This window comes from Myotis daubentonii, chromosome 6 (assembly GCF_963259705.1).
Source record: "Myotis daubentonii chromosome 6, mMyoDau2.1, whole genome shotgun sequence".
NCBI classification, from domain to species: domain Eukaryota; kingdom Metazoa; phylum Chordata; class Mammalia; order Chiroptera; family Vespertilionidae; genus Myotis; species Myotis daubentonii.
In genome coordinates, this window is record NC_081845.1 from 25,081,976 (window position 1) to 25,102,745 (window position 20,770).

Here is a 20,770-nt window from a genome sequence, read left to right on the forward strand (position 1 = left end):
TCTCGACTTCCTCGGTCCTGGCAGTTCCTCACCCCTGTCTGAGAGTTGCCAAATGTTTTCTAAATCCTCCACATAGACCGCCTTATTAAAAGCAACTTTTTTCAGAGGATTTATTAATTAGACTTTATGTATCTACACTAATAAAAGAGAAAAATGGTAATTGGCATACGACGATACCCTTTTCATTGGCTAATCAGGGCTATATGCAAATTAACTGCCAACTAAGATTGGCAGTTAACTGCCAACAAGATGGCGGTTAATTTGCATATGTAGGCACAATGCAGGGAGGCGAAAGGGAAAGCAGGAAGAAGCCCCCTGCCACTGACAGTGATCGGAAACCCAGGGGGGAGCTAAGAGCTGGGGGATCATCTCCAGCCATGATCGGAGAATCAGGTGCCTTTTCCGCCCTGGCCAGTGATAGCAGGAAGTAGGGGTGGAGCCAGCGATGGGAGCTGGGCACGGTCGAAGCTGGCAGTCCCAGGAGCTAGGCGTCCCTTGCCTGGGCCTAAAGCGAAGCCCACAATCGTGGGGCCACTGCAGCTGTGGGTCCCCGCTGCCCGGGCCGGACGCCTCAGCCAGAGACATCCTGCAGGGGCAGGGGCGGAGCCCGCGCGATCGCGGAGCCCCCTGCTGCCACTGCAGGTCCCCGCTGCCCGGGCCGGATGCCTAGGCCAGAGGCGTCAGGCCTGGGCAAGGGGCCGATCCTGCGATTGGAGGGTGATGGGGTCAATGCCTGAGGGCTCCCAGTATGTGAGAGGGGGCAGGCTGGGCTGAGGGACACTCCCCCCCCCACACACACACCCAATGCACGAATTTCATGCACCGGGCCCCTAGTGCTTAAATAAGAGAATGTATTACAAGGTCCTATATTTTGTGTAAATCTGGTGACTGTCACCCATCTCTTCCTGTTCAACAACCAAATTTCAGTTGTATTAAGGAAATAGTTGCTATGAGAGAAATAAGAGTGGAAAAGCAGGGTCTTCAGGCTGTACATAACCTGCAGGTTCACTGGCATAATGTACAGTTCAACTGTGCTAGAAATCTCCACTGAGTTCATTCATAGTGGGACAGAATTTTGGGATTAGAAGGGATTTAAGAAACAAGACCACTCCCTCTCATTTATGTATTCTTCCCACAGACATTTTCATATGCCAGACCTTGTGCCAGGCACTGGGGACTCAGTAGAGAATGAAAATAAATGTGGGTCCTGCCTTCGTAGAGCATTTAATCCACTGTTATATCAGATAATCTCAAGAAATGAATGTAAATGAGAGTTGTAACAACCCTATGAAAGAAGTACATTGTTCCTCAAGAGTTCATAATCAGGATAGACATTTGACCTACTTAAGAAATTTGTAAGGAAGTGAGGGTCACCTGAGATCAGATGAGTAGGCATTAACTGTATGAAGAGACAAAAGGAAGAAAGATCATAACAGGCGAAGGTAACAGTATGTTACAGATGCTGCAGTGGCAGGGAGCATGGATAGTATTTGAAAATGAAAGAAAGTATTTCTTCCTTATTTATTGTAGATTATTCAACATTAGAATTTAAGGAAATATATTTGTTGACTTGTCATGTTTTAAAAAATGGAGTGTTTAGATTATTGACTAAATGTTATGTTTGTTTCAATGTTTCATTTTTTCCCCCTCCATTTTATTTATATTCTGTTTTGGACCTTAAACTTTCTTCCCTTTCTAACTAAAATTTCAACCAATATTTTTTCACATACCTAACATTTTAACACAAACATTTGTATTGTTTATTTTAATAACTTTTATTTTTACCAGGAAGCATTAACATTCTTTCTTCTTAGGGTAGATAAGAGTCAAGTTCTTGGTGCAGCTCCCTATTTTTCTCTCACTTATTTCATTTCAGTTTATTATCTCTTGCTATATAATAAACTCCCCACAAGTTAATAGCTTAAACAACAATTTCCTTTCCCCATAGCTCTGTGAATCAGTAATTTGGGATGGGCTAAGCCAAACAGTTCTCTTGTTCTCACCTGGGGTCACTCATGTGGCCCCAGTCATCTGGGGCCCAGCTCCGCTGGGTAGTGGGAGAGGGCCTCTGTCACATGTAGGCACATGCTGGTGGTCTTCTGGGCCCTGTGCTTCCAGAGGAGCCCAGGCTTCTTGTCTTAGCTGTTGTAGATTTCCAAGAGGTTTCCCAGAGGGTGAGAGTAAAAGCCGCAAGGTATCTTCAGGGCTAGGCTTCGAAATCACACAACATCCCTCCTGTTGTAAAGCAAGTCACAGGCTAATCAGATTCAAGGAGTGAGAAAGAGACTCCATGTCCTGATGGGAGTAGCCACACAAAAATTGTAGCCATTTAAAATATACCACATTAATTTTTGCTGGTATAGTTAGTAGTTTAATTTATTTTTGACATATTTATCCTTTATTCTCAGAGTATGTGGTCAAGTTTGCTGATTGCATGTTAATTTATTTCACCATTTCTTCATAGTTTATTTCCTTAAAAAGTATCTTTCTCACTGGCTGGCATGGCTCAGTGGTTGAGTATACACCTTTGAACCAAGAGGTGACGGTTGATTCCTGGTCAGGGCACAAGCCCAGGTTGCTTGATCCTCAGTTGGGGGCATGCAGGAGACAGCTGATCGATGATTTTCTCTCATCATTGATGTTTCCATCTCTCTCTCCCCCTTCCTCTCTGAAAGCAATAACACACACACACACACACACACATACACACACACACACACACAGTGGGGCCTTGCCTTACGAGTGTCCCGACAAACGAGTTTTTTGACATACCAGCTGTCTCTCGGCCGATTTTTTGCATTGAGTTGATAGAGTAATTTGAGTTAATGATCTCCTTAATGAGCTCAGTCTCGGAACGAATTAAACTCGTAAGTCAAGACCCCACTGTGTGTGTGTGTGTGTGTGTGTGTGTGTGTGTGTGTGTGTGTGTGTGTAGTATATTTCTCTCACCTCTTAGTAAGTGCCTTTCAATATACTTTCAAAAATGTGTTGTCTCTTGGGGTGAACTTAACATCTGTAGGACTCTGCTGACGTCACCTTAGGATCTCTGTGTCTTAATATATTATCTGTCTTAAAAGAAGATTTATCTGAGTTCTTGTATTTATAATTCTTTTTAGCTTCTCCCTTCTTAGAGATCTGAAAGATGAGACCCAAGGATATTACACCTTTCTTCTTGACAGAATGTAAGCTCTTGTCTTTAAATGTTTAAAACTTGACAAATAAGTGTCTGGGGTCATTCTTTAAGGATAATTGCTAAGAAATTCTTTGTGCCTTCACTTGTTAACCAGGCTGAAGTTATCTTTCACTTCAAAAAAGTTTTCTTTGATTTTTGCCCCCTCTGATCATGATTTGTACAGTCTTGGCATTTTCCCTTTTCTCTCTTGTCCTTATTATTTCTAAATTGGATACTCTTTTTCTATTTTTTTAGCTTTGTGATTCTAGACCTTTAAGACACCCATTTATATCAATGGGATTTCCTGTATGAATATATTTTTAGAATTCTTGACTTTGTGATCTGTAGTATCAACTCTGCTTTTTCAAATGCTCATTGATATTAGTCTAGTATTTATAACTGGGTACAGGTTTACATATCTTTACACATTTCTTTTGGAAGATACTTATTTCTCTTTTAAAGTATAAATTATTAATTCATTCCAAGATATCACATGTATGTTCAATAAAATGTATCTCTTTTCCCATGATGAAAATGGGAAATTACATATAAAAGAAAGAAACAAGATTTCTACCACTCTGTAAAAAATCAGTGATAACATATTAATATTTCTTTTCAGTCCTTTTTAAAGAAATTTTTAAATTAAAGTATAACACTCATACTGGGAAATACACATATTTTTAGTGTGCAGCTCAGTAAGTTATCAAGAATGCCCATGCCCATGCATCCATCACTCAGGTTAAGATATAGGACACTGCCAGCATCCCAGGAGCCCTCTCAATATTCCTCCAAAGTCTCACCCTCTCCCTTCCCCCCAAAGGTATTTGTGCATATTTTTAATTGTTGTAGTTACACTACACATACGAATTTTTCTTCTGGGACTCCCAAAATACTTGGTAAACATAATCATTGATAAATGAATATCCTAGTCCATCCATGCTAGGTATCTTTATAGTACCCTTAAAATGGGGTAGAAGAAATTTTGTATACTTTCATTTTGTTTGGTGGAAGGTGCTTAGATTTGATTTATACAAGTTCTTTAGATGTGGTTTAAAAAGTATCTTTGGCTTTGTTGATGTTTTAGTGAAAGTATTCATTGTTTAAAATTCACCTTATGTTTTGATTCAAATCCCTATTCTGACAATCTTAGATACCAGGTTTAGAGGTTGACAATGGGTAAAATATTTTAAATTTCTCAGTATAAGGTTGGAAATGAGGTTTTAGAAGAGGACTGGCATTATTGGCAATTAGTGTATCTGTGTCCTTGCACTTTTGATCTGAGGTGGTATTTTCTCCATGTGTCACACAGACTACCTTTAGCATTGGAAAAACATGTACCAGAAGCATCCACTGTCCTCAGGCAGCAGTCTCTGCTATTTCCTCCCTGATGCTTAATAATTGTATAATATTTAGCTGAAAATTACATAACAAGTGCTTGTTTTCTGCCAGCCATGAAACATTCCCCAGATCCAGCTCTGTAGGATCTTGGCATGCTCCTAAGATGGGTGCGTCTCTAGCCTGTGTCTACTGCCCTCCGCACTCCATGTACAGCCCTGCAGTGAGCGCTTCCAGAATGATTGACATCTGAGCCTCTGGTACCACTGCCTCTGAGCTCCCATTCCTGAATCATCCACTCTCTACTCATTTCCTTCTCTAGACTATGGAGCATGGCTTCTAAAAACCAAACAAAAATGTTGAGTTGGCACGCTATGAACTACTTTTCCAAAACACTATATTAGGGCTCTTGATCCTACTCAACTTACCTTTAAAGTCTTTTTTATTTTCTAGTCTAGTGGTTCTCAACCTTCCTAATGCCGCGACCTTTTGATACAGTTCCTCATGTTGTGGTGACCCCCAATTTTATTGTTCAAATTGAACATAATTAAAGCATAGTGATTAATCACAAAAACAATATGTAATTATATATGTGTTTTCCGATGGTCTTAGTCGACCCCTGTGAAACATTTGACCCCCAAAGGGGTTGCGACCCAGAGGTTGAGAACCGCTGTATCTAGTCCATTCGCCACAGTATCTTTTCTCAACCTTCTATAGGGACATTACATTTAACTTACCTCCTACTTTACTATAAAAATAACCAAAGATGAATATGTTCTTCTATTTCTATTCTCTCAAAATATTTATGTTCTATCTCTATTTTCCCCCTTTCCAGTGGGTTCCTAATTTTCTCAATGGCTTCCTCATCCAGGTCTTTGTTTCCACAATTATTCACTGTTTTTTAGGTCTTCAGTGAATTTTTTCCTGTATTTTTTTAAGTTCATTTGATGCTACTCTCTTATCTCTCAACCAGTAAATTCTGTTTCTCTCCTATTATTATACATCTAGAACTTCCTCTTGAATTTTTGTTGTCTTACATTATTAGATACTGCAACTTCCCCTTGAAACTGTCATTTAATTATATGCTAGTGATGCTTGGTCCATTTATCAAATTGTCTTTATTATATGATCTGAAGCGATGTCTTGCTTTTCTTGAAGTATTTCTAATTTGATTAGTTGATTGTATGCTGAGGCCTGACCAGAGACCTGGGAAGTCATCCTAGTTTTGTCTTTCTGTACCCTCAAATTCATTGGACGTTAAGTTTATAAATTCTCTCTTACCAATACCTCTGAAATCTGGACCTTCGATAAGCATTTCTTTAGTACCTCTGCCATGGAGTGCTGCAGTAATCTCCTAATCGATCTCTAAGTTCTTTTCATCATTCCATTGATTTTTAACACTGCTTTAGGGGACAGCTTTTCGTAATGCAAATTTGATTTTGTTAGTCATTGACCTGAAATATATCAGTGGCCCCATTAAAGACATCAGGAACAAAATGAGAATTACTACTATCACCACTGTTAATCAATATGGTTCTAAAAATTATAACCAATTAGCAACAGAAGAAAATAAAATAGAATATAAGTATTTTTAAATGTAGGAAAATTTATGATTATTTGTACTTCATATGATTGTGACTTTAAATCTATTATCAATAAAAAGAGCCCACTGGTGTGGTTCAGTGGTTGAGCGTCCATCTATGAATCATGAGGTTGCTGGTTCAATTCCCGATCAGGGTGAGGCTCTATCCCCAGTAGGGTGTATGCAGGAAGGAGGCAGTCAATCGATGATGTTTCTCTCTCATCGATGTTTCTATCTCTCTCTCCCTCTCTCTATAAAAATCAATAAAAAAACATTAAAAAGGTAAAAAGTTCAATAAGCTTAGTAAAAATAAATATATAAAAATGAATACTGTGTAGATATTCATAATCATCAGTTAGAAAATAAAATGGGAAAAATTACCTTTACATGGCAACAACTGTGTGTGTGTGTGTGTGTGTGTGTGTGTGTGTGAGAGAGAGAGAGAGAGAGAGAGAGAGAGAGAGAGAGATACATAGAGGACTACAAATTTTAAAATGTGCAGGCACAGATAAAGAAAATTATATAACTTTACAAAGGGACCTTTAAGAAAGACCAGAATAAAAGAACAGATATATTATGTTCCTGCAATAAAATACATTTATTTCCTTATTGCTACCATTTTATAGGTCTTTCTCATCTAACACAAATATTACAAACTCATGGTAAGCCACTCCTGTGATGCTCTTTACCTACTGTGACCATTAACTATACTAGTTACATAAAAGTTTTAATTTACAAATAGAAAAAATTAAATTGTCATCTTCGTGTCATCTCAGAAACCTTAAAGAAAGCCCATTACCTTCAGGGTAGAGTCTGAATTTTTAACTTGCTTTCAAGGTTCAATATAATCTGTGTTGTTTTCTAATTATATTTATCATCATTATATGTAATCCTTCTATTACATACCAATTATATTTTATTATTTGTTGTTTTTGCCAATTTTTCTTGCTCTCCCCAACTTTTGCCTATACAAAGTGTTTCTGCCTTTCAAAGTCAGAATAAGTTCTCTTCCTTCACTCCTTTCCTTTTTGCTTCAGTAAATATTTGAGTGTCCATTATGTGTCAGAAGATGCATAGTAGATTAATGCAAGCTACCTGATATATATATGGATATATACATATATATAATATACCCCCAAAATGTATACACATTTTAACATCTGATAGCTCAGTTTTGAAAATGAAATGTGTTTTAATAAACATTGCCTTTATAATTATTCAAAGTGTGTATATATATATTATATCTTATATATGTTATATATATTATACATAAATAAAATAAGTATTGAATGAATGAGTGAATGAATAAATGAAAAGGATTTTAGTAGAATTAGTCAACTCTTTCCTTATTTTTACTTAAATGCCATACAGATTGACATAATAAACCATGTTCTTCTCTGTGGTTACTTCCTACTGTAAGCTAATTGAGTAAGTAAAACATGTTCTTACTTGAGCCTATGATGTAGTACAATGCGGCATAATGACTGGGCTGCTTTTACAAAATTTAAAGTTGACTGTTAATGATTTTGTTTTGTTTTTCATTCTCTCTATATCCTTCTGCCTATTTCTCTGGTTCATTTTTGCTAAAGAGGCCATATGTCATATAAATAATTATAGTAAATTAAACAAGTTTCCCAAGGGCAAAAGCAGTTGTCCACAAGATTGAGAGAATAGAATAGAATTATAGATAGGAAATGGAAAATTTGTCAATAAAGTAAATCTCTTAATGAGTCAGTAGGAATTCTTTGTTAGATTAATAGCCATGTTAAATCATTTGAAATAAATTATGTGTTATCAGAGGCATGTGTAAACATTTTGATAAAATAGAATTGATAAAATTAATATAAATTTTGTAAGTTACACATGTATTTAAACTCTGGTGTTTTCATTATGTTTCCTCTTCCAAATTTTGCATTTATAGGACTATTGTTTTGAGGATGTTCTATAGCAAGTCTTATCTGATCCACCAATAATAAATTTTTGTTATAAACCACTTATTGACTGGATTTTTTAAATATTCTTGGGTCAACTGTAGAATTTAGTCTATTACTTTGTAAATAGGAAATACTGAAATATTTGTTTAATACAGTTGCTCTCAAGCATTCCATGTGATAATTTCATGATATATATGCTATGACTCTATTTAGAACTTACTAGGCTGTTTTGATAGATAACAAATATTTATTCAATTTTCCAAGAATGCTTCATTGTATATTTTAAAGAAATTGACATATTAGGATAGTAGCAAAAAGTTAGTGTGCATGTTATGAAAATTTAGAAATATCTATTTTGCCATTAAAAGTGAAAATGAAATAACTAAAAATAGAACTTATATGAAATCTGGCCCTGTTCATTTAGTTATTTTTCACTACCCTAAAAGATAGCAGCTTTAAAAAATATTATGAAGATGAATTATATCTTTAAGGTTTTAATTCAGTAAAGAAATATAACATTTTGACAAATAATTTTTCCTATAATGTCAATAATTTTGATTCTGAGTTTTAATGAAAAGATTTGCATTTTGAACTCAGATGAAAGGAAATTCATAGACCATAGGGATGAAATGTACTAGAGTGGGGGCTTGCTGGTTAAGAAATACATTTTCCACTGGCATCTCCTTGGGCAGAAGAGGTAGAGCCTGGAGCCTCCCACCCTGTGGTGCCCACATGCACACTCACCATAAGGAAGTAGGTCAAACCGGATAGGTTTTGGCAGCCAGCCTTCAAGAAACCCTAGAAGGGAGTCAGACAGAAGTCAGAAAAAAGGCCTCTCTCAAAAGATTAAAAATTTTATCAGAGGAGGTGTAATGCAGTTTAGTTGCCTTAAAGCTAGAACTTTTAGTTCTGCATTTATTCTTACTTATTTCACTTCCCAGAATACTTTCCCTCTCTCCTTTATGTCCCCACACCCCACACAGTAACAACAATAAGCACTCTCTGGCTAAGGTCTATCCTCCTTTGAGCCACAGTTTAGGTCAGATTTCCTCTTGAAAGCATGTACTTTCCTCACATTTGGATACACACCTACTGGACCCCATAATTCCCCAATCGTTGTCCATATCACCCTACATCCTAGGTGTCTGTTTACTTATCCATCCTCTGATGGACTCCCGATCTTGTTTACTGTAGTATCCTCAGCATACTTCTAACATAGAGGAGGTACTCAATGAGTATTTGTTGAATAAATGGATGAATATAAGTATGTATATATATATGAATTATGTTTTAAGTAGTTTTGTAGTGCAAAGAAATACTTGAAAAACAGCTCCTGAGACATAAGCTCCCTGTGAAACCTCTCTAAATAGTCATGACACTCAGATATTCCATATCTCCCTCCAATCCCATGTTGCCTTTACCCAGATATTGGAACTCACACCTGGCTTGATGCTCTTTAGCACGTGTGAGGTTCTACTCAACAAAATCTTTGGAGGAGGGAAACCAATGTTCATACATGGCTCCATTGATTCATTCATTCATTCATTCATTCATTCAACAAGCATCTACTAAAAGTACTATATACCAATCATAACAAATAGAGATTTGATGAAGATATATAATCACTGACTCTAAAAAAAATCCTATTCAGGTTTAGTTGTACAGAAGTGTTTACATCCATATGTGAATATTGTTAGAAGACAGAAACTATATTACCCAGCATGCTTTCATTTTCTCCTTTGTTTTCATGCAGCATAGAGCCTAATTTATTATACAAATATTATAATATGCTCAGCTCTGTAATATGCTTTTGCTCTCTTTAGAACAGATTTTTAAAAAAAATCTATATTTATTTTATTTGGTCTGTGGGTTAATCTATAGACCATGTCCATTTAGAACTGAACAAGGTTCAAATCTTAAATAAAATAAAAATATTTTTATTAACCATAATTTAAATTATTAATATAATTTTCTCATGTGTTTAAGGAGAAAGTCTGCCATATGAAGAATGAGTTTGTATATTTTGTAAAACCACTCGTTTGGCAATGAATGATTTTTGTGATGGAAGAATAGTATATATTTCTCTTATAGTCAAGTGTTAGAAAAAACTTCATTTCCCTGATGAAGCAGTAAATTAGGATATTTGCATATCTTATATTATTGTTTGACGTTTTTACCTTTGCTGCCAGGAGGTGTAGAGCTCAATTTCATGTCTAATTTTAGCCATTATTCTTAGTCTCTTTTTCCAGTTTAATTATCTGCCCCATCTCTACATTTCATGTTTGTTCTTTTAATGAAATGGCTTTTCTTTTACTGTGCTATCTCCTATGAGAAACAAGGGTTATTGTATTCCATGGAAATAATTGTTACCCTGTTGAGGCAAAATATCCCTGCATGTGGCCATGCTAAAGGATAATTTTCAAAATGGCAATCCTGACTCATACAAGTATAAATGTGAACACATATCAAAGATTTTATGTAATTTATGAAAGACTTTACAGCTAGCTCCAAGGAACAGATAGGTAGGATATTTCAGCATTCAGTGACTACATATAGGTAGTCACTGAATGCTGAAATAAATGTAGTAGAGGTACAAAACTATTCAATATCCATAGGGCAATAAAATGTCATGTTTGGAATCATCTCTTGGGGAGCAAGAAAGACATCAACTACATCTTCATAGGACATTCCTTTGCAACTTTAATGGATGAGAATCATTTGATTACTATCAGTTTTCTATAGCTTTCAGAGTTGTAAAATAATCCAGTCAAAGACAGAGAAAGGCATAGACCCCTATAGAATCAGGTAACCCTGTGGGGCCCTAGCACAATGCCAGCATTCCACTGAAAGAACACCTCGCAATCTTTTCTGCTGATTGATTACAATCTTTTACAGTTTTTCCTGACAGCAAGGTAATGGGCAAAGAAGTGCGTCCTCCTGTAGGAGACTGAAACTGAGAAAGAGGATCTTCGGGACATGAGAAAGGAGATACCCCATTATCGCTGTCCTGAGTCTGGCCTTGAAGGAGTCTTCATGGCCAGGAGTGCATTGCCAGGGATGGGAAGGAAAGGTGGCTTTTGTCTTGAAGAAGCAGGATGGGAGCTAAGCAAGATTCCTTTCTTTGTTTGACAAGCTAATGAATGAGTGGATCTCATCCTGCAAAGCAGATTATTTATTTCCATGTTAATCACTTCATTCATTCATTCATTCATTCATTCATTCATTCATTTATGTTAACCTTTAATAAAGGTTAGCAAAGTCTTTTTTAAATGCCTTTCAGGCTGGTCTCAGATGAATAGAACGGGACATGAAGAAGAAGCCCTGTGTTTAGTCTCAGTCATAAAATGAAGTGGGAAGCAGTGCCTCCAGAGGCCATTTGGTTGATGATAATTAATGAGAGCCCTCCTCCTACTCCTGGGGACCACAAGGTCATCTTTTCTTACCATATGGTTTCTACAGTGCCTACCTTGGAGAAGCTGGAGACTCTTTGTTAGTTTAGTAAAGTGCTTTTATTCTTACCTTATTGTTATTTTTATTGTAAGCTTCTAAAAACGTTTAGAATTTGATGGAGATTAATTAAGAAATTAATTAATTGAGAAATATTATTTGCATTCATTTTAATGACTCTATTCACAGTTCAGTTTTAGGTGTTTCTTGTATTACCAGTTAATATAAGTGTAGAGTTATGTACATTTACTGACTCAGTGGCCTTGATATTTGTTAGTTATAAGTTCTGAGTAAATAAGAAGCTGGACTGAAGAGTGCTAAATAAGGATTCAGAAACATAATTTTATGAATATTTTATATTAGAAACCTAAGTCTTTCTTCTCTGGTTCTCTTCTCCTTAATAGTTGACACTTAATATATAGAGAGGCCTGGTACTTGAAAAGATAAACATATATGAAGTCAGGGTAAATTATATAATGATCTTTGTGGTCCATGGCATAAAAACTTAAAACTTCAGGATATAATCCTAACTGCAAGATTAGGCAAATAATGAATGTTAGCTTGCCTTTAATGAGGCACTATTTTAGAAGACAGATTCAACAAATGTAGGTTCTGGTTCCAGCTCTGTTACTCTAGTGTGACCATGAGAAAAAGTTAATCTGTGAGGTCTTAACCTATAAAATACATTCTGTGAGATAGTATTTATTGAGACATTGTTATGTTATAGGAAGACATAGTCCATGTTATGTTATAGGAAGACACAAGCCATTTTTCTTAGAGCTGAGACACGCGTGCGGTAAATAAGTACAGCTGAGTATTATAACTACTAGGAAGTCTTTTGCCCATTTCTAATAGGGTTGTCTTTGGGTTATTGAGTTATAGTAGTTCATCATATAGTCTAGATATAACTTCTTTGTCAGATGTGCATTTTGTGAATATTTTCTACCACTCGGTGGCTTACCTATTCATTTTCTGAATATTATCTTTTGATGAGCGAAAGATTTACTTTTTTTTATTGTCTTTACAGGAGTTTAATGTTAAACTCCTGTAAAAAAATTACATTTTTTATTATTGATTAAGTTATTACATATGTGTCCTTATCCCCGCGTTACCCCCCATCCCCCCCACACATGCCCTCACCCCCCTGTTGTCTGTGTCCGTTGGTTAGGCCTATATGCTAGCATATAAGTCCTTTGGTTGATCTCTCCCCCTTACCCCCACCCTCCCCTACCTTCCCTCTGAGGTTTGACGGTCTGATTGATGCTTCTCTGTCTCTGGATCTGTTTTTGTTCATCAATTTATGTTGTTCATTATATTCCACAAATGAGTGAGATCATGTGATATTTATCTTTCTCTGACTGGCTTATTTCACTTAGCATAATGCTCTCCAGTTTCATCCATGCTGTTGCAAATGGTAAGAACTCCTTTTTTACTGCCAGGTAATATTTCATTGTGTAGATGTACCACAGTTTTTTAATCCACTCATCTATTGATGGGCACTTAGGCTGTTTCCAAATCTTAGCTATGGTGAATTGTGCTGCTATGAACATAGGGATGCATATATCCTTTATAATTGGTGTTTCTAGTTTCTTGGGATATTCCTAGAAGTGGGATCACTGGGTCAAATGGGAGTTCCATTTTTAGTTTTTTGAGGAAACTCCATACTGTTCTCCACAGTGGCTGCACCAGTCTGCATTCCCACCAGCAGTGCACGAGGCTTCCTTTTTCTCCACATCCCCGCCAGCACTTGTCATTTGTTGATTTGTTGATAATAGTCATTCTGACAGGTGTGAGATGGTACCTCATTGCTGTTTTGATTTGCATCTCTCGTATGATTAGTGACTTTGAACATGTTTTCATATGTCTTTTGGCCTTTCTTCTGTCTTCTTTCGAAAAGTATCTATTTAGGTCCGTTGCCCCTTTTTTGATTGGGTTGTTTTATCTTTTGTTAAGTTGTATGAGTTCCCTGTAAATGTTGGAGATTAAACCCTTATCGGTGATAACATTTGCAAATATGTCCTCCCATGCAGTGTGGGCTTTCTTGTTTTGTTGATGGTTTCCATTGCTGTGAAAGATTTACTTTTGATTGAATCTAAGTTATCAAAATTTTTGGTTATAGCTTTCTGTATCCTGTCTAAGAAAGCTTAACATACTTTCAGATTGAGAATATATTCTTCTATGTTTTCTTCCATAAGCTTTGCACCTTTATTTTCTATATTTAGGGCTATGGTCCATCCACCTCAAATTAACTTTTATTTATGGTGTAAAGTTGGAGTTGAGGTTCATTTTTTTTCCATATGGATCTCCAATTCTAGCACCATTTGTTTAATTGGTACATTTTGGTACATTTATTGAAAAGCAGTTGGCCAAGTGTAGGGTTTATTCCTGAATTCTGTTCTATTCCTTTGATCTACTTATATATCCTTATATCAATGTTGCACTGTCTTGATTACTGTAGTAAATCTTGAGATAGGTAGTATAAGTACAACTTTCTTGTTATTTTTCAAGATTCTTCAGGCTATTCTAAGTCCTCTGCATTTCTACATAACTTTAAAAATCACCTTGTTCATTTTTCTTAAAAAGGTTGCTAGGATTATGAATTATAAATTACTTTGGGGGAGAATTAAGTTCTTAACAGTATTGAACCCATGAATATGGTGTGTGTGTGTGTGTATGTGTGTGTGTATAAATAAATAAATATATATACATATACATATATATACATATACATATATATATACATATACATACATATATATATATATATATATATATATATATATATATATAATTTCCCCATTTATTTAGGACTTTTAAAATTTCGGCAATGTTTTAGTTTTTAGTGTGGAGAATTTGCATGTCTTTTGTTAAATGTGTTATAAAGTATTTTGTTATTTGGTGCTATTTTACATAGATTTTTAAATTTATTTTTAACTTTTTTTCTGCTAGTATATAGAAATACAATTGATTTTATATATTAATCTTATACCCTGAGACATTATTACATTCACCAAGTTTTTAACACACAGTTCCTGACTACCATGGACTGTCTTCCCTTCATGTTTTAATATGGCTTTTTAGACTTGAATGTCCTTATGTCTCAGGTCTGCCCCAAAAGAGGGCCAGTGTGAATGCCCAGGCATTTGTGAAGTCTTCTGCCTTCACAGTTGGATTCAAATAGTTCCTCCTAGGAAAATCTCCATTAGAGCATTTATCACTTTCAGTCTTGAACGAGCTATTCTTTGAAGTCCAGGGCTGTGCTTTATCTCCATTCCATTCCCACAATACCTAGCACAGTGCCTTTGTTCACAGTTGAAGAGTACATCTTTCCAACATTTATCTCAGGAGGTATAGGTAATTACGCAGCTCTGGGTGGGGGAGGGGGAAATCCTTATAGGCAACTTTAGTCCATTGGAAACAATCCCTGTGTGTGTCTTAGAAAGGTAAAATAGACCTTTGATCAAAAAGATACTGCGTGTTCTTGCTATTTAAAGATAATGTTTACTTGTGGATGATCTGCTATTCTCTAAATGACTTAGGCTTTTGCTATCAGTTTTGAATTTCTGTAAATTATGTTTCCTCTTACTTTCTTGTTTTCTAGGTGGCTGACTGTGCTTGGGATGAAACGATAAAGATATACGATCCTATTTGTCTTACTGTGCCTGCTTGAGACACACTACTCTGGTCAGAAACAAAGAACATTGGCTGAAGAACTACTTACCAGGAAATAAATTAACTATTGATAACATAGTCATTATGCTTTTATATGCTATTCAGATTTCAAATGTTAAAAACTTACCCTGAATCAGTTTAGAGGCAGCTGATACAGGCTTTGGCTCACCCGTTAAGCCTGACACATAAGCCATATTTCTTAAAATTCTAAGGAATAATAGATGTTATGGTATATCTTACAGTATCTGTTAAAATGTAAACTCTGTGTTATAAAATGGATGAAAATTTGATTCATATAGATTATTTGGTAGGGATATATTTTATTTTAATTTGTCATTTTTGATGTGAAATATAATCACTGCTGTTGATAAAAATAAATTGCATCTCTTATCATTTTATGACATTCCCAACAAGATTGCCTTTTCTAATATAGTGTACATATGAATGCAATGCTGTATATAAGGTAGCTATATCTTTGCTTTAGCAGCAGGGCTCTAATACAGATTTAATTTTTTTAGCACTTATTGTGCATCTACCATGTGCTTGACAAATAGACCAAATGGTTCTCTCAAGGACTGTTTCCATGCTTTAAGAATATGGAATGCTGTGAATTGAGCTTTTCTTTTTTTACAGTTCTGCAAATCTTTTTAGATATTGTATCCATGATCCTATATTTCTCTTCCTACTTCTCTACTATCAAATGTTTAAAAAAGAAAAAAAAAAACTTGTTACTGGGCAAGAAGTCTTAGATCCTACTATGGTTTCAAGCAATTACCCTGGAAACAAACCCTAAATAATGCTATAAACCTTCCTCACTACCTCCCTAAGTGTCCTTGAAAAATCTCTAAGTGTTGATGACCTGTAAAAAAAAGTAGGTTAAAAGGGGAAAAGTAGTAAAACAAACAACTTTGCATAACACTTATATTTTTATATAAAATTTAAAAAATGTGTTATAAATGGCAAAAATTGTGATTAAGTTTTTAACAAGCTTTTAGAATTTTTAAAGAGCAAAATACAGTTGTAGTAATCAGAATAAATTAAAATATATGTATATTGTCTAATTTACATATCTTTCTTTACTTATTCCAGAAAAATGTTAAGACAGCTTACAAAGTAAAGGAAAAAATTAGATAATATCAAAAATAGAACAAAAGGAGACAAAGTAGAGCCAGGAGTAGGGCTTGAAAATATATGTCTCAGAGTCCTAGAAAGTTGCAACTGGCAGCATAAATGGGAAGCCTGGTCAAGTACACAGTCCAGTACCCAAGGCCCGAGGGCAAGAACTTTGTCCCAGTCCTGGGCTAGGCCGAGCATCGTGCCGAGCACATAGACGGTGCTCAATATCCGTTAAAGGAATGAAAGGACTCAGGGAAAGTACAGCTCTTTTTCGTGCTTAGACAAATCAATACTAATTGTTTTCGAGAAGCCCCATAAAGAGGACACTGCTTAACATGAATGTATGGTAAGGAACAAGGAGCGCAAACATCCTTAGAGCTGTCACGACGATGAGATTCATAGAGCTGTTTCTTGTTGCTTCCCTCTACAGGAACTAATGGCATCACACCAAGTGCAGTTCAATAAAAGCAGGTTCACTGTGGGTGTTCTCTGTCAGCAGAATTTATAATAGACCTGTACAAATGCCTAACCCAGATCATACTTATAATTAATTGAAATTACTTATTTTCCTTATACAAGAGACTTTTATTAAAATAATCTACCATGTATCTTTTGAGACAAATATTTGTGATTTAGAAACTTAACACCTTTCTAAATATTTATTTTTCCCCTCTATATTGGGGATGTTAGAGATGTTTAGAATACTAACTTCATAATACTTAGGTTCTTGGAGACTCTCCATATAAACGAGTGTGAGTGAACATTGCCCAGTGGGTTCCCTAGAGATGGGATTGGAAAAACTAAATTGGAAAACTAGAAGGAAAGGAGCTTGGATTCTCTCTGAAAAGGGAATGGGCAAGATTTTTGAATTCTTGGTAGTCCACAAGCCAAGCAGCCTCTGAATTTTAAGAGGACAAGAGTCATTCCCTCCAGGTTGGAAAAAGGCATTTGTTTTCTGGCTACTGAGCTCTTGGTTTTCACCCTGTGTGCCTCCCCAAGCTGCTCCTGCACCTGCAGTGACAGCACAGCACCACAGTGAGTGCAGGGAAAGGGAACACGGGTCCCTGAGCATTTCTGTGATCTGGGCACTACGTGAGATGCCTTCTGTATGTTACCCCTTTTCATCTTCATAACATCCCTGCAAGGAAGCCCTGCCAGTTTTCCAGACAAGGAAATTATGGCTCTCGGGGGTCATAATACCCAGGAAGTGTGGAGCTGGAATTTGAAATCTGCTATAACTGGATTCAAACCTATGGTTCTGCCACATGGCCTCCTTTTCCCCAGAATAGCAGAAATCGGCCCACTGAGAAGCAGTAAAGATGTGGACCTCTGGTGACTCTATCCTGATCATTCCTGAGAGAGCTGACAAAGTTGAGTTTCCAAGACTAAAGAGCTAAGAAGCTGACCCTGGGTCTGGAATGACTCTCCCAAGGTCTGTCACCTGCTTCGGCATTTTTAAACTGCATAACTTAGCTATGACTTGGCTCTTCCAAAAATGAACGCATTCATTTCTTACTTAACAGGCCTCTTTTTGAATGAAATAATCTACGTAAATGTTTTTTACTTCCATATATTACTGGGTACTTCCAAATCTTATCTCCTGCCTTCCCCACCTGGGCCTCCCACAACCTTTGCACTCATGTTCTTCCAACCAAACTCATCTTGCTCTCTGAACCAGCTTTTCCTGCACATTTCCTGCTTTTGCTTTTGCCAACACTGTCCACCTGGGTGCTCAAGCTAAAGACCTAAATACCACCTTCCCTTTTTCCCACTTCTCCACTTCAAGACACATCAAATAGGTCACTAAGTCCTGTCCTTTAGCCCCCTAAATACTTCTCCATTCTGTCTCTTCTCCGCCATTCGACCACCACTGCCCCAGTCCAGGCCATCGTTAGCTCTTCTCTAGGCGATCGAAGCAGTTTCCTAAGTGATGCATCTGTTTCTCGGTCTGTCCCCTCAGAGCCATCCTCTTCAACAGAGCTGCCAGAGACGGATCTAAAAGGCAATCTGATTGCCCAAATTTCAGTGTCAAACTGTTCTCTGCTTACCGGATTGCCTACAAGAAAAAGTTCAAGCTCGCTAAGCAGACAGTTACGGTCCTTCAGGGCCAGCCCCTGCCCCTCTGCAGCATGCTTCTCTCCACATTGTCACCCACTTTGTGCTTCAGCAACTCCAGCATGCTCACAAACTCCTCGTGTAAATATGCAGGTTTTCATTTCTCTGTTTGCTCAAGGCAGTCCATGTGCTTGGACTGTCTTGTTCTTGGCTTGGCAAATTCTTAGCCATTATTTGAAAGTCATATGAAATGACTAAAGAAAAAGATTGACAACATACAAAAATTAAAATATTCAATACATCATTAGCAAAGCTTAAAGACAGAAGACATATTGGAAGAATATAGTTGCAGTATATCTAATGGTTATGTAGGATTGATAAAGCGCTCTTCACAGTCACTAAGAAGAAGTTTGTCCACTTTTATCAACAAACGATTCACAGATGTAGAAATGATAATGTCTAATACACTTCAAAAAGATATTCAGACTTTTTCTTACTGCTGACAAAGAAATGCAAATTAAAATCCCATTTTACCAGTTTGGCAAATGTAAAATATTGATAATATTCAATAGTGGTTAAAGTAAAAGCACTGTTATATACTTGTTTGCAAGGCAATGTGATATATAAATTACCAATTGACCCAACAGTTCCATTTTTAGAATTCCCTGCCTCTGCTGCCCTCCCTTCCTCCTCTTATTCCCCACTCTACCCCTACAAATAATTACAGAAGTACTTAAGTACCAATTTCCAAAGATATTCACTACATCTTTGGCAAAACCTAGATACCTGTCTACAGAAGAAAGGTTATACTATAGAGCAGTCATTTAAAAGTATAAGGTAGAACAATGTGGCCTGACATGGAAAAATACATTTCTATTGATATGTATATAGTTACCTATTTCTGTGTAACAAATCATTCCAAAATTTAGCCCCTTAAACATTTCTTTTATCTTACAGTTTCTATTGGTTGGGAATCCAGTAGTGGCTTAGCCGAGTTGTTCTGGCTAAGGTTTTCTTATGACATTGCAGATAAGCTGTCACCTGGGTCTACAGACATCTGAAGTTCAACTGGGGCTAAAGCATCAGCTTCCAGAGTCACTCACATGGTCATCAGCAGGCCTCAAAAACTTACCCTGTGGGACCCTCCATTGGCTGAGTGTTCCTGCAACATGGCATCTGGCTTCTCCCAGAATGAGTGATACAAGAAAAAAAAAAAAGTTCAAGATGGATGCCTCAGTTCTTTATAACCTAATCTCAGGAGTGACACCATCACTTCTGCTGTATTCTGTTGGTTACACAGACCAACCCTGGTACAGCGTGCAAGGGGTTAACCAAGGATGTGAATAACAGGAAGCAGATCTTTTGGGGATTATCTTGGAGGCTAGTTACCACACTCTGCTTTTAAAAAATAGCAAATTATACGCAAATGTGTATTGTACTTTAATTTTATTTTTTAAAGGGGATTTATGTATGTGTAAGTATATATACAAGAAAAAATTGAATGGCTCATACCAAACTCATAACATTAGCCAGCGCTGTGTAGTGGGGTTGGTATGGGGTTGGGGGTGGGGAATATTGAAAATAGCATGTTCATAAAAAAAAAGAGCATGTTCACTTATTTATAAAGTTTGTTTTTCTTTTATATGCTATAAAGAGCATGTGTTATTTTCTTACTGAAAAGAATGAAATAAGACCCTATTTCCCTCTGCAGGGAGCCTTACTGACACCCCCCGTGAAGCTGATTGTATTGCCCTCCTCAGTGCTCTCCTGTTTCTGCCACAAGACCCCACTGTGGCATGAGCCTCTTTGTGCTGCCTCACCTCCACCTGTGAATCTTAAGGACTAGGATGAGTGCTCATCCTTGAATCCTCTGTAGCTAACACTGCATAGCACCACATACTTGCTCTGTATGTTGAATGAGTGCATGTCATGCCACCAATATTTATTGAGTAGCTCCAAAGATAATAGAGCTCCAATCTAGATCCTTGCTACCTTGATAGCTTTTTGATCTTCAAATCCCCATTCTTGTTCAATTATCTTGCTACATACAGTATTCTTATTTCATTTTTTCTTTGGGATCCTATCTAGTAACTGGTGTGGAAGATGGTGTTAATTTTTTAAAATGAGAGCCCTAATGGAAAAGAATTCTATGCAATAGAGAAAATGTGCTCTGTTTCATGCCAGTGTAGGTTTCAAATATTAAGCTAAATATTCTTGCCTAAATGAGAAGGGTAAGAGAGCTGAATCAGCCCCAAATCTTTTACCTAATGTTCGTATCACAAATGGAAGCAGTTATAATTGCTGGCAGAAATGAATCATTCCAAAACTAGGTCTGTGCAGACAATTCTTTATTGTGTTCACTTAAGATGGCTTAAAGCAACCATCCTTTAATTGCAATGGTCCCCAAAAGCAGAGATCTGTTATTTGCTGATGGCTTTAAAAGTTAATTTTCAGTTT

General features: G+C 36.7%; 1 protein-coding gene across 2 annotated transcripts in view; it reads left to right on the top strand.

Annotated features, from left to right (window-relative positions):
• PEX7 (peroxisomal biogenesis factor 7) overlaps positions 1–16,739 on the top strand; it is a 65,441-nt gene extending 48,702 nt beyond the window's left edge. The window contains exon 9 of one of the 2 annotated variants that reach the window (XM_059700441.1): positions 15,072–16,739. In XM_059700441.1, the coding sequence (XP_059556424.1) occupies positions 15,072–15,102 (31 nt within the window). In that variant the 3' untranslated portion in view covers positions 15,103–16,739. The remainder of the gene's footprint in view (positions 1–15,071) is intronic. The other variant, XM_059700440.1, reaches the window with a different exon arrangement.
• Positions 16,740–20,770: the final 4,031 nt, after the last annotated feature.